The 13,461-nt window shown below is 39.1% G+C and overlaps 1 protein-coding gene across 5 annotated transcripts in view; it reads right to left on the reverse strand.

Moving 5' to 3' along the window:
• The window catches only part of ATXN7 (ataxin 7), a 136,870-nt gene that overhangs the window by 78,914 nt on the left and 44,495 nt on the right, over positions 1 to 13,461 (reverse strand). For 2 of the 5 annotated variants that reach the window (XM_063426834.1, XM_063426833.1), the window contains exons 3-4: positions 9,510 to 9,683; positions 9,337 to 9,399 (exon numbers count right to left, since the gene is read on the reverse strand). In XM_063426834.1, the coding sequence (XP_063282904.1) occupies positions 9,337 to 9,399; positions 9,510 to 9,675 (229 nt within the window). In that variant the 5' untranslated portion in view covers positions 9,676 to 9,683. Of the gene's footprint in view, positions 1 to 9,336; positions 9,400 to 9,509; positions 9,684 to 9,803; positions 9,873 to 10,482; positions 10,836 to 13,461 lie in introns of those variants that run through there. The other 3 variants (XM_063426835.1, XM_063426832.1, XM_063426836.1) reach the window with 3 other exon arrangements.

Consider the following 13,461-nt stretch of genomic DNA (forward strand, 5'->3'; position numbering starts at 1 on the left):
AACGTGACAGTTTTCATGTGCTGGAAAAGAGCACCAAGGCAAAGGGGACAAGATGGGCCTTTATTTGGTGGGGAACAAGGATACCATGGAGAGGGCATAGGCAACACGTTTGAATCTGCATATTTTGCATTTATACTGTAAACATGATTTAGATGCCATGTTCCTTTCAATGGCAAACCTTAAATATCTTCTAGGTACATATGGAATGTGACGATCAGAATGTTGGAAGAAAAAGAAAATCACTTTAAACGTAGTTCTTTCTCACATTCAAAAACAAGAAGCGAGATATGGAAAAAATTGCTGGTGTTAAAGGCAGAAAAAAAAAAAAAATCAATGACGAAAATGTCAGTTTTAGTACCCGAGCCATAGCTGTTTAACGCATAGCAAACAATGATCTGCTTTAGTATTGACACTAAAACGCGCCTCTCTCAAGGCAATTTTAGGAACCACATTCTAAATTCAAGACATCAGGGCTCCTGTGCAATAATTCCATGAGACAGTGTTATGTACCACGGTAGAGCATTCAAAAAAGAACAGGAATAAAGATTGTGACAATATGCTGGGGGCTGAGGGAACATGTTCTGCAGATTATTCAAGGGACAAAACCAAGCATTAACTCGGCTTATGATAAAGAAGCAATTAGCTGAGGATCCGTCAAGAACGAGGCCTGATTTGCTGGCTGTGCATTGACTGCCACAATACTCCTATATTGCAATGTGAAAAATACAGAACAGAATGATGGTTGCTGCAAGCTCAAATGTACAATGTTCTAAGGATACTGTATTCCCCTGTTTTTTTTGTGTTTTTGTTTTTTCTTCTTGTTTGTCAGATCCCATCATAAAAAATGTATTCCCGAGTCTCAAACAGAGTGGAAGTCACACAGGGCCATATTTACGAAGAAGCTATGCTGTAAGGCCCCTTACATCTATAGGCCGGGTTTACAAGGTGGCCCAAGGCTGTGGGCTGCTATATTAAAAATAAAACTTTGCTACTTAGAAAAAAAAAACAATGCACCTGAACAGATGAGAAAAAAAAAATAAATCAAGAGAAACACACAGAAATAGGGCAGTAAAAAAAGGTGTGCTGAGATTAATTTTTAACAAGGTATACTTTGCCAAATAATATATCACCCCAAAATGCACTGCTTGATGAAAGCTAAATACATTAGTGCAATCAACTTAGCAACCTTTCCCCTCTGGTGCTAAATACTAAATAAGTATTTGATTAAACAGTTAGAATTTTTTATTATTTAGTTACCAGAGGAAAATCATATGGTTGTGACAGTTTGCCAAACAGTTTTTTTTTTTCCTTCAGTTCAGTCAATGCTACACATTCTTCAAATTTGCTGGGACCCAAGATGACAAAATGGTCATTACACCACAAGTATTGTTGTATATAGATCATAATTACAAAAAACAAAGCCAGTAAAGTCTTAATTTTCCTAAAAGACACACCGTCATGCATTATCACAGGTGAGCATCTTTTCTCAACTCCAAGTGTGATCCTGGCTGCCACGAAATACTGTACTATTAAACTCCTCACCTCCTTAGCCAAAACAGAACGTCATCAAAGAGGACCATACTATCTAAAAGAGAACATGCATTCCAATTTTGGTCTTCAAAAGAAACCTTCACTAAGGCAAACCCATATAATTTTTTTTTACAAAAATCAACAAAAAACACAAAACAGTGACTGAGAACGAGAAATACAATTCTCAAACTCCATATCAACATAAGTTCTGTTAACCTGCTATACCTTTCGGAAGAAACAGAAGCTGGGGTTCTCTCATGGCCTTCCGCTCCGGTTTTAAATTTTTACCCTTCACATTTTCTTCTTACAGATGTTTCTGGTCCCCATTTTCTTGCTTGGGTTCCCCCCAACTTCTCCATATATTTTTCTCTTTGTTTATTCTACCAGTAGTTCCAGGCACCTGGAAACATGGCTTGCTCCGTTGGTGCACTAGACAAGAATGTCCCTTTGAAGGTACGGGTTGATGACAAGGTATAAGAGGACAGTGAAAGTTATAAATATGGAGTAATAATTGAAGATTTGAATCACCATGTTTTTTTGGAATATGCTCAATGAAGAAAATGCTACCTTCTTTCTTTCTTTCTTTCTTTCTTTTTTTAACTGCACTATCAGGTGATAACAGAGAACAAAGTTGACACTTTTTCTTTTTCTAAATGTATTTTGTGATTTAGTCACTATCCCCCAATAATGCTTTCGCTACAAAGTTATTTTTACAAAAATAGCACATATACATAGGATAGGACTTCATGTGCAGATTGCAAATAAAGGATAGAAATTCATTTTTTAGAAATGAGCTTATGTACTTTTATCTTTACATCCTTTAAAGACATAATGGGGGAAGATGCTAAAATATTGGATATTTTGCAATATCCCTGATATTGCAATATTTCCTTTTATTCTTGCTGTCAAATTCAGCCATTTGGAAAATATATACAGTCTATTAAAACAAAAAAATGGTACAATGGTTAGGTCTGTTTGTATGGAACCTGAGGACATTGCACCAGATAATCATAAAAGCCAACCAGAATATTACAAATAATATCTGTATGCTGGTTTAAGTACACATACATACAGTAAACATAGTTACATTAAGCATGAAAACAGTCCACCTAAGAATTCTGACATATACCAATTTGTCCCCTAAACCATACAATTTAAAGATAGATGCTTGGATTTTGGACAGTTGGACTTCACCACGGAGTTGACCTTTTTTAATTTATAAAGTTTTAAAAGTGGTAAAGAAATTTGATCCCCTCCCCCCTCAAATTCTCAGAATGTAGCTCTCACTAATCCATGAACAAATTTCAAGCTAAAAATCTCCTTTAGACAATCTTGGTCGTCCTATAGTTTTCATAGGGACTTTAAGCATATTCCATACATGTTTGCACTATCTGTAGCTTAATTCATGAAACAAATATATGGCAATTTGCTCATGGAAACAGAAGCATATCGTTTTTTTTAAACAACTAAAATTGCAGCTATGTCTGACAAATATTGTACAGTTCCCTCTCTCTATTATCTTGCCTTTGGCTCCATTTGAACTAGGGTATTAACTGAGTGGCAGTTTGTACACTTAATTTTTTACTTAGATTGGGGTAAAAGTTGTATTTTATATGGTGGCACAATTATATTGTCGAGGTATTCTCGGGCTTGAAATTGCTAGCATGTAGTAGGATTGTATTCTTAAGTATCAGGAAATTGTGGTAGCAAGTATTACTGTAAACCTTATACTAGAAGTACATCTTTTTTTAAAATAGTATTTTTAATTACTGCTGCATATCTGTTCAGAGGCCAACTGTGCTTCACTGCCCTTGTTTGTACATGGTACAATGACAAAGTTTAATCTGAATTCTAATTTTGTTTTAAGTGATAAATGAACACGCCAAGCACCATAAACACTAGTCTGCTGAATTAGTTATGGTGTCAGAATTGCCCTCACACTCTCCCAGATTTGTGAACAGTTTAAATAACTTACCTGGGCTCCATGGGCAACTGGTCAACTCTCCTGTGGGCGCGGCTACACAGTAGAAAGAGAGGCACATGGCGGAACATGAGGTAAGTTGCCAAACTGTTCACAAACAGTTTGACTACTTATTCTGGAAGGACGCCAGGGCATTACAACAGGCTGTAGTGGTTATGGTGTTTGGAGTGTTCCTGATACTGCAGATTTGCAAACATGCTTTAGCTAAATGATCTATGTGACATAAAACTAGGACAAATCTAAATATTTTAACTATACATGATGGTAATAATGTACAGGTGTACAACTGGAGGTTTTTAAAAAAAAAAAAAAGTGCAGATTAGGAATTGGTGACAGAGTGAGATATTACTTGTTAACAAAAATTCAAATATTACAAAATATTGGAATAGTAACCTATAAATTGTCAGTGTTTTTGTTTGAGCCTGAAATAACCTGAAACTATAAATAACAGGAAATGGGGTTTAAGGACCACTTATTAACAGAGTGGGGTGGTTGCGCAGAATCCCCACCTCTAATTTCTCACAACATGATCCTGGTGTGAATGTTAATATGCTTAGCTAGCAATAGGCGAGGAACTTTTTATGGACGCTCACAGTAATATCAGGGTTTATTTTTCTGCTGTTTTTTTTTTTTTTTTCGAAATAGAGAGGGCGATTTCACTTCCCTTTTAGGCCAGATTAGATTAGGCCAATTTATTATTTAATCGGAATTCTGGAATTTATTCCAGACCAATTCATATGCAAATTGGCTCCATTTCTAGGATACATCTTGACAATTTAGAAGGATTCCAGTTTGGTACGATTTTGAAAACTATGCAGATGTGGGTTTGTGCAGTTTATTGAAGGCGAATTCAGAGTTGTTGAACAAAACTATTTTTTGGGGAGGAGTGGGGGGGGGGGGGGGGGGACGACGACTCAGAGTTTGATGCATAACTTACTTTACGTACTTTTTCTAACATTAATCTCGACAATGAGCAACCAAATAGAAGTGAGAGGCCATCTCAAATTAGAACATTTGCAAACAAGGACACCCTAATGAGAGATCTCAACCGCACACAAGGTGCAATCCAGACATGCTCTACTATAGTGAAACCTTAATGCAAATTAAGCCACTCAAGAGAAAGTTGGTCTATGTAATGAGAGTAGAAGTCTAAAATCGTACAGAATGAGAGAGAGGGATAGAAAAATACTTTCGGCTTTCAACTAAATAAAAACAGAAGCGAGAGAGAGGTTTGAAGATTTTGCGTTTCAAATAAACCGCAATAAGAAAAGTGAGAATTAAAACCATTTCCAAACTCTACTAAATCAGTATTATTTTTTCTGTTGGCTGCCTTGCTCAGTTTTTATTAAGGACTGAAAAGGTGACTTGTTTACTCTTCTAGAATACCTACAGATACAATGTGATACAGTTAAAGGGACACACCAGACCCCTAAAGAAGTTGAGCTTGCTAAATAGCTTTATGTGTGAAGAGTGTATCCTATTTACTTCCCATTTTGCAGAAAGTGCAGATTTTAATAGAAATTTACACTTTTATAAATTAATCTTATACAACCCCTGACTTTCAAGCACACAACACATCAGGTTACTTCCTGGTTTGGTTAACTCAGTGGAGCTAAACTCAAGAGGCAGCAATTGCTCAGAGCACCTGACTTGCAAATACTTCTTATTGCGCTGCAACAAACAAATCTCAACCATAAAATACACATTTAAAAAAAAAGGAAGACTGGTTAAAAATGAACACTCCAAGCACTATAACCACACCATGCTTTATTGGTTATGGTGCCAGGATTATACTGGCACTACTAGAATGAAAGTAGCCAAACCGTTTGATGTCTCATCTGGGCTTTGCTTCTTGCCTTCTATCCTGCCTATGAGCGCGAGTTATTTTTTCAAAGCTATGCCATGCATCTATGCACAACAATTTGACTACTTAACAGGGGGTTGGGGTTCTTTAAATAATTGTTTGACAAGAGACAAACACTATAGGTAGATAGGATGCAAGAATGCATCAGTCAGAGTGTCATGCAAAATATCTTCTTGAGGGTTTTTTTTGGAGAACTTGAAGAGGAACTTGGGTTTTGCAAACAAAGAAATGGAAAGAAATAAAATCAAAACAACAAGTACCTTAAAACAGACACAAAGTACAAAAACCATTTAATCATAATGTGGTTTTGGTGTATAAATGCTGCACCCTTTTCACTTGACAATCAAAAATAACTGACAGAGTTATTCACTAAAGTGAGAATTGTGGGAAATTCAGTGTAATTCAAAGCAAAAATACAATTTTAGATAAAGATAGCCACATTGGAAGCATAACAGACTTGCAGAATTTTTCTAATTCTGTTTTGTTTTTTTTTTAGAAATAAATATGAACTTTAGTAAATAACCCTGTGAAGTTTCTAAGAATTTATTAGAGAACATGCCTATCATGGCTAGAGGCACTTCTTTATTAAAGGGACACTACAGTCACCAGAACAACTACAGCTTATTGCATTTTTTCTGTTGAGTATAATCATTCCCTTCAGGCTTTTTGCAGTAAACACTGACTTTTCATAGAAAATGCAGTGTTTACATTACAGCCTAGGTATACCTCCACCGGCCACTTCTAAGATGGCTACTAGAGGTGCTTCCTGGGGCAGTGATGCACACTGTGCAGCACTGCTATTCAGTGTCTCCATCCTCTGCATGGAGAAACTGAACTTTCCTCATAGAGATGAATTGATTCAATGCATCTCTATGAGGAGATGCTGATAAGCCACGGCTGTGTTTGGCTTCTGCTGGCTCTGCCCCTGATCTGCCTCCTTGACAGACTCAGACAATCCAATGCTTTCCCATGTAAAAGCATTGTGATTGGCTGAGAGAGTCAGGCAGATCAGGAGCAGAGCCAGCAGCAGCAGACCGGAATAAAAGGTAAGATTGCTATATTTAGGAGGGTAAAGGAGGGCTAGAAGGTGGTTTTAACACAAAAGGGTCAGGAATACATGTTTGTGTTCCTGAACCTATAGTGTTCCTTTAAGGACTGTTCAAATTGAATGTCTTCATGTACAGCATGGTGATGCTTAACATGTCCATTGCTTCTCTATGTGAACGACTAGTGTATGTGTCCTATGTCCCCAATGCTACTCAATGAGAATCATCAAGATTAATAAAAGTCATCATAATTGAGGACTTCAGAGGTGAAGAAGCTGCAAAAAGAATGTATTAAATAAAAGGACCAGTTATTTAAATATGTCATTAAGGAACACTAATGTTAAAAATATATCTTTAATGTTTGAGCGTTCCTTTACCTCCACCCACTACCATGAAGAAAAGATATTCTCTTATATTTTCAATATTCTCTCTTTTAGAGAGCTGTAAATTTCTCATAGGCTTTCAATGGGAGAGGATAAAATGCACATGAGTAAAAAGATTTGTATAATACGGTGTACTCAATGAATGAGATGTACTTGCAAATGTTCCCGATAAAGCAACAAGCATTCCTGATTGTGTTGAGATTTATACAGGATTAACTGTAATAGCAAGATTGGCTTAAAGATGTTTCAACAAATATCTTCCATAAACCTGACGTGGGATCTTCCATAAACCTGTCTTCTATACACTCATACATGTGCAAGAATAGGACAGTGACAAAGGTTCCTGGCTAATGGAGTCATAGGAGGTGAAGACATTTCCCATAAAGATGGCAACACCCATGCCAAGCAGCATATTACCTTGGAAAGTATTTGCAAAATAAGCAAAGACCTTGAAAGTGAGTAAGTCACATTAATATCCATTGTAGAGGTGGTTCTGATGTGGTCTAGTTGTGTACCTTTAAGATCATATGCAGCAGATTTAAGTAGATTTGTAACTGACTTACAGTGATGTATAGCTTAATGTACAGTTCAGATGCCAAAATAAGGTGTCCCTAAATCAATTGCTTATCTGGTAGGCCCTCTTCTAAAAAATATATCTAAGCCCTCAAATTCCAGTCATATTTAGAACTAAAAAAAAGATGACACCTCTGAGAATATAAATGCAGATCATTGTTCAAAGTCAGTTAGCAGCACAAATTATATTTCAGAAGCTTGGCATCAGGTTCAACAAATTCCAGGCACCAGGTCACCATGGCGCAGGAATTTGTGAGCATGTTTAGCAGAGGAGGCGAGTGAGCATACAGGGAAGTGGAAAGCGGAGGGGGCCAGCCTCTTGGACCGGCCGACTGTACGGAATAGAGGTGGCAAAGAAGCTTTAGTCTTCCTGTTCTGCTCCCTTGCGCACCCTGCAGTGATGCCAGGAGCCAGGATATGTCACTCCAGCCCCGACATCACTATAACACACTAGGGAGTAGAACATGAAGACAACAGCAGTCCCAATGGATCCGAGGAAAAGCCGATCCGCTCCAGTTCTCACAAAGGTAGGGAGGTGGGGTGGACTTAAATAAATATATATATATTTTTTTATTAAATACTTTCTGGCGGATGGTGTTTCTCATTCCTCCCCCTCGATCATATCGGAAATGTGATTTTACTCCCATCTCCATGGCTCAATCATCTTGAGAAAAGCATTTGGAGGCGCTTGTGCTAATCAGTATCTCCTCAAAGAGGTGCACTGAATTAATGCACGTCTATGGGAAACATTCAGCGCCTCCAAGCAGAGCGTTTAGACGCTGAATGTAGGTGCTGCACACTGTGCAGGACTGGACTAGGGAAGTACCTTTAGTGGCCGCCTAAGTGACTGTCACTAGAGGTGTTACTAGGCAGTAATGTAAACATAGATGTAAAAATAGATGCTTACATGGAAAAGCCTGCAAGGACATGCTATAGACACCAGAACCACTACATTAAGCTGTAATGGTTCTGGTGACTATAGTCCCTTTAAGAATTGTACTTTTATTACTGAAAATTAAGCTTTATTAATTAAAAAAAAAAAAAAAACTGACTTCTAGCCCTGAGGTATGTAGTAGTTCTAAATATTCCAATTAAAACATCTAAAAATAGTAAATTGGGGGAAAGCCAGTACGCGTGTCAAATTAAAAGAGGCATTTTGTTGTACAATTCATTAGGTTATGAAGATGCATATCTTTGAAGTAATCTTACAGTTTGTGGTGTCCTACTTACACTACAACAAAGTAGCACAAGAGACCACAAAATGGCTTTAACCTTGCATTTGCGCCTGACAAGTCAAGATGTTTATTCACAAAACGGTATCAAATTTTACACGAATATAGATAACCTGTAAATAAAAGTCTAAATAATTTAAGTTGGATTTTTGTTTTTCCAACTCACTGTTTAGCGAATAATTCCCTCTATACTCGACAGAGTTCTCACTCACTTATATATATGAAGATGGTAGCTGGTTCTGTAAGTTCTCGAATAGCAGCTACAACCAAACCAGGAGGGACTGCCTGAGGGCCTCTTTAGGGATAATGAATATGTAGATTAAAGATTTAACTATTTGTATAGGAAGAGTCGATTACAATTTAAATTTTGTTGACCCCACGAGAAGACATAGTGTTAGCTTGGAGTTTATTTACATAATAGAATTGAAAAAATGTAAACCTGCAGATCAGCAATGGGTAACCTTGGCACAGGAGATGCTTTGGCACTACATTTCCCATGATGCTCTGCTTATACATATCTTGCAATTCTGAACATTTAATATACAATTAGAAATATCCAGCTGATTATTTGCCAGAGGTTTGTAAAAAGGGTATACTTTGTAACCAGCTTTGCAAGCTTGTAAAGTGCAGCGGTTTCCTCCCTCCTGCTTGTCAACAGTGAACTAACAGGAAGTGGACTGGCAATGAATTGATGGGCTGGTGCTGTACCCACAGAGCTGGCACTCACCTTCTCTGCTGAGTCTCATGGCTTCTCGTTTATTGTCACACTCCTTCAAACTTTCCTCCAGTTCTGCAATAAGAGCACAGACACACAGTGAGCAGGTGGGGAAGCTGTGAAATCAGCCAGGCAAGGGTTTGGAGGGAGGGGGGAGGGTGGGAAAGAAGCAGAGTTGCACTCACCGTCGGTCCAGGACAGTTTGGCAGCATCCAGCCAGCTGACCCAGGGCTGCCCCAGCATGGCTCCAGGACTGGGCAGAGCCGCCATGTTGTCTCCCTGCCGCCGCTGCTGCCTGGCCGCCGCTCTGCGCTGCTCCCCTCTGACGTCATCCTCGGCCCTCTCCGACATTCTTTCCGCTACAATGTAACAAAAAAAAAAAAAAAAAAAGAGTCAGGATCCGGGGTGGGCAGGCAGGGGCCTGGCACTCACTACTTCCAATTAGATGATGGGGAGGGGGGTTGTGAAGGGACAGTCACCTAAGGCACAATGGGATCCCTTCCTGCCCAGCTCCCGTCCATGCTTGTGACACACACATACACATACACACACCAGCAGCCGAGCTCCCTCCCCCTCCGCTCCAATGTCACCCACACCGGATCCGGAGGGGGAGTGAATGATGGGGTATACTATTATGGAATATGAACACACTCTGCTGGGAACATGTTTAAATCACAACCACCCGCAAACCCCAACTTTAGGGGTTCGATCGCTCTCCAGCTCAGACATTGGGGATATCACGGAGAGAGAAATGGAAAGAGAAGTGAAACTAAACAGCATTAAGCGGGTGAATGTGGTTAGGAACCTACATCAAATGTATCTATGATGGAATATCCCCAAGGTTCTGATGGAAACTCGGGCGTACAGGTCCCCGAACGTGGGGAAGCACTGGATTCCAAAGTTATAAAGGGAACCCTTTAACCCCTAGGTGGCCAAAGGATGCATCCCCAGCTGCTAGAACTACAACTACAGCAAAGCATCACGGGAACTGTAGTTCTACAACAGCTGGGAAGCCAGCTTTTGGTCGTCCCTGAGTTCAATGGAATGTGGGGAGGGGGAAATCACAGGCCTACATAGGTTACTACTGGCAAGAAAGCGGTTAAAGTTGATGAAATACTTAGTGGAGAAAAAAAAACCAACAACAATATACTCGGTTACCTTTAACCTTTTGTTGTGTGCTGCGCCATGGAGTAGGTGGGCGACATGAGAGTTAGAGGGCAAGGGGGCGTGGGTACCTGAAAGGACGACTGACCTGTCCTGTAAAAATGGGAAATAAACCTCTTCCCCCACCCGCCTCCCCACAGCAGGGTCCTGTTACCGGGCAGGATCGATGGGCATAATCAGCCTGTTATGTGACAGAGGGGGCGGCTCTCGGCCATCAGGGGGTCATAGAGCGTCATGGAGACCCCGAATATCCCTCCAGTGACCCTGCCGGGGATTCCGGAGAGCTGATCAGAATAGCTTGGGCTTCCTTAACCTGGAACGTCACAGCCTCCCCCCTCCTACCATGACAGTACAAGGGAGGGGACAAGGAAACCTCAGCCTGTTACATGGGAGGGACTTGGGTGAATTGTCACTTTGCTGACAAGACACCCAAAGTATTTCCCAATACATCCTAAAATCAGTGTGCATTCATAAAAATCGTAAAAGTATTAAGTAGGTACACAAACGCACACACACAATGTATGTGAATTAGTCACTCAAAGTCAATCACCTACTCACCCCCTTCACATGTTCTCAGTTACTGCAGTTATATGCTCTCTGCCATCACCTCCAAATTCCTATGATATGTCTCCTTATTGTTTACCTTTAGATTATAAACTCATGGGCAGGGCCCTCTACCTGTTGTGTTAATCTGTTTTTATTGTATTGTCTATTTCCCAATTGTACAGGTCTGCGGAATATGTTGGCGCTTTATAAATACTAGTAATAAACAAATAAATACACACACACACACACACACATTTGTTTTTGGTACTTCAAATAATTTTGTAATCTTTAGATTCAGCCTAAAGTTGAGTGCGTTGATTTGTAATATAAAGTTGCTGCCATAAATGCACGAATCAGCGATTTTAATCTACATTTCAATCGCCTTTTAGCTTTTTATCCACTAATATTTGGAATTTAGTGAATAAACCCCAAAGTGAATTTCAGAATTTTAAGCAAAAAATAAATTAAATTGAAAACTCAGCTGCCATGCTTTCAGTGTGGCTATTTTACCCTGAAACCTGCCCCGTCTGTGATTGATAAATGATTTAGTCACAATAGTTTATATGGGATTCATACTTTTTTTTTTTTTTTTATTATTTTTTTTTTAACATTAAAAGAGCACTGGAACCATATAGAGTCATATTTGTGACAGTTTATAAAAGTGCTGATTTCTATAGCAAATAAAACTTTGCCAAAATGATTTCAGTAGAAATCAGCACTTTTTTAAAACTGCCAAAATGCCTCCCCAGCTGTTAGATGGCTTTGGAGGTTTTCTTCCTCTTCTGTCTGCTCCACATTTTATTATAATTATTTTTTTTTTTTATTATTTATTTTAAATAGAGCTAAGGTTCATATATGTCCCTGCTTGCCTGAGACTGATTGGATTTACACTCAATTGGCAGCGGTCACCATTAATTTAATCTCGGTCTTATAATAGTATACTAGGAAATGAGCTGGTGAGGGATATTCAAACTGTTATGTATCCCTAACTCACGTAAAATGCTAACTGCTGGCTGGGAGTTTAATTCCCAATAATCTCAGGCAGAATTAATATGTCCGGAGCAAGGGGAGAGGAAGAGAGACTGATTTTTTGTTTTCGTTTACACAATAGTGATTAAGTGATAGAGCACTGCAAAGTGCCTATCATAATATTCAAACAATACATACATGACAGGTCCATTTTAGGTTAGGTGGAGCTGTGTACCATTTCGGAATGTCTTGGCACTAATGTAAGCTAATGAATAGTGATTATAAACACATGAAGGTTAATTAGGATAGTTGGCTGAAGTGCTCTTAGATTTTTTTTTTTTTTAACACAAACAATATATCTCCCATGCAAGTAGTATAAAATTTATTATAAAACCAAAAATCTTTCCGGTACCGGGCACCTATTGGATACAAAAGTCAAAGGACATCCCATGACATATGGTAATGTATAACAAACAAATTAATAAAAAAAAAAAAAAATCAACAAACCTGTACTCGCTTGAGCTTTCACTTGACCTACTTGTAAAATCAGTCCAGCACTAACCAACATTGGGCTACCCAGACATTAACATATGGGAATCCACATGCCTCAAAAAGAATGCTAGAGTTGGCATGCTCGTGACCCAGGCAGTTGGCATTTAGTTTATCACTAGTATGATCTAGTCTGGCTTAAGACATAACATAACTCTGCCTTAGCCATTCCTTTGGAGGAGCCAGGCAGTGGAAGTCTGTGAACCAGGATTCACTGTTAAACTACTGTATTCTGAAACAGTATAACAATGAAAAGTGGGATAGCAACTGGTATGATGCCTCGAATGTCCTTGTAAGAGTATGTCACCCATAGAATCTGTCAATATGACAGACAATGTCGCAGAAATGTCTTGGGGTGATTCAGTCAAAATCCTGGTTTGTTGCTCTTCAAACATAAAATAGAGCTTTATGTATAGCTAAAACGCTTTATGCGTCCCATGAGAGCTATCAGGAAATGTCCAACCTTTTGCACCTCATGAACACACTCTGTCCAGTCTGTTCTCCTTATGGTTCTTGCACACCTATTCAAAGGCTTATAAAGACTCTCATCACATGCAAAAGAGGGGTTTGTTGACGATTTGCCCCTTTGAACGTGTCAGGACTAAAATCCGTGCATGGTGGTGCATCCTAGGCCAAGTCAGAGTTTTATCCCCAATGGCAAGATTATTCCATAGAAGTGGTCCTCATTTTTTATACAATGAGCATTAGAAAAGATTCCAGATTATTTTCTCCAGAATACATCTCAACTTCGGAGCCATTGCACAGATCAGTATCCATTCCTGAAATGTGGACACTGTCGGAAGCTATAACATTTCTTAGAGGCTGCAGATCCAAAAGTCTATGTCTCAGCATTCTTGGCTATATAGTGGCACACTACCCTCTTTCAGATGGAACCTAAGGTGAAACTTC

The sequence above is a fragment of the Pelobates fuscus genome, chromosome 7 (assembly GCF_036172605.1).
Source record: "Pelobates fuscus isolate aPelFus1 chromosome 7, aPelFus1.pri, whole genome shotgun sequence".
In the NCBI taxonomy this organism is placed as follows: Eukaryota; Metazoa; Chordata; class Amphibia; order Anura; family Pelobatidae; genus Pelobates; species Pelobates fuscus.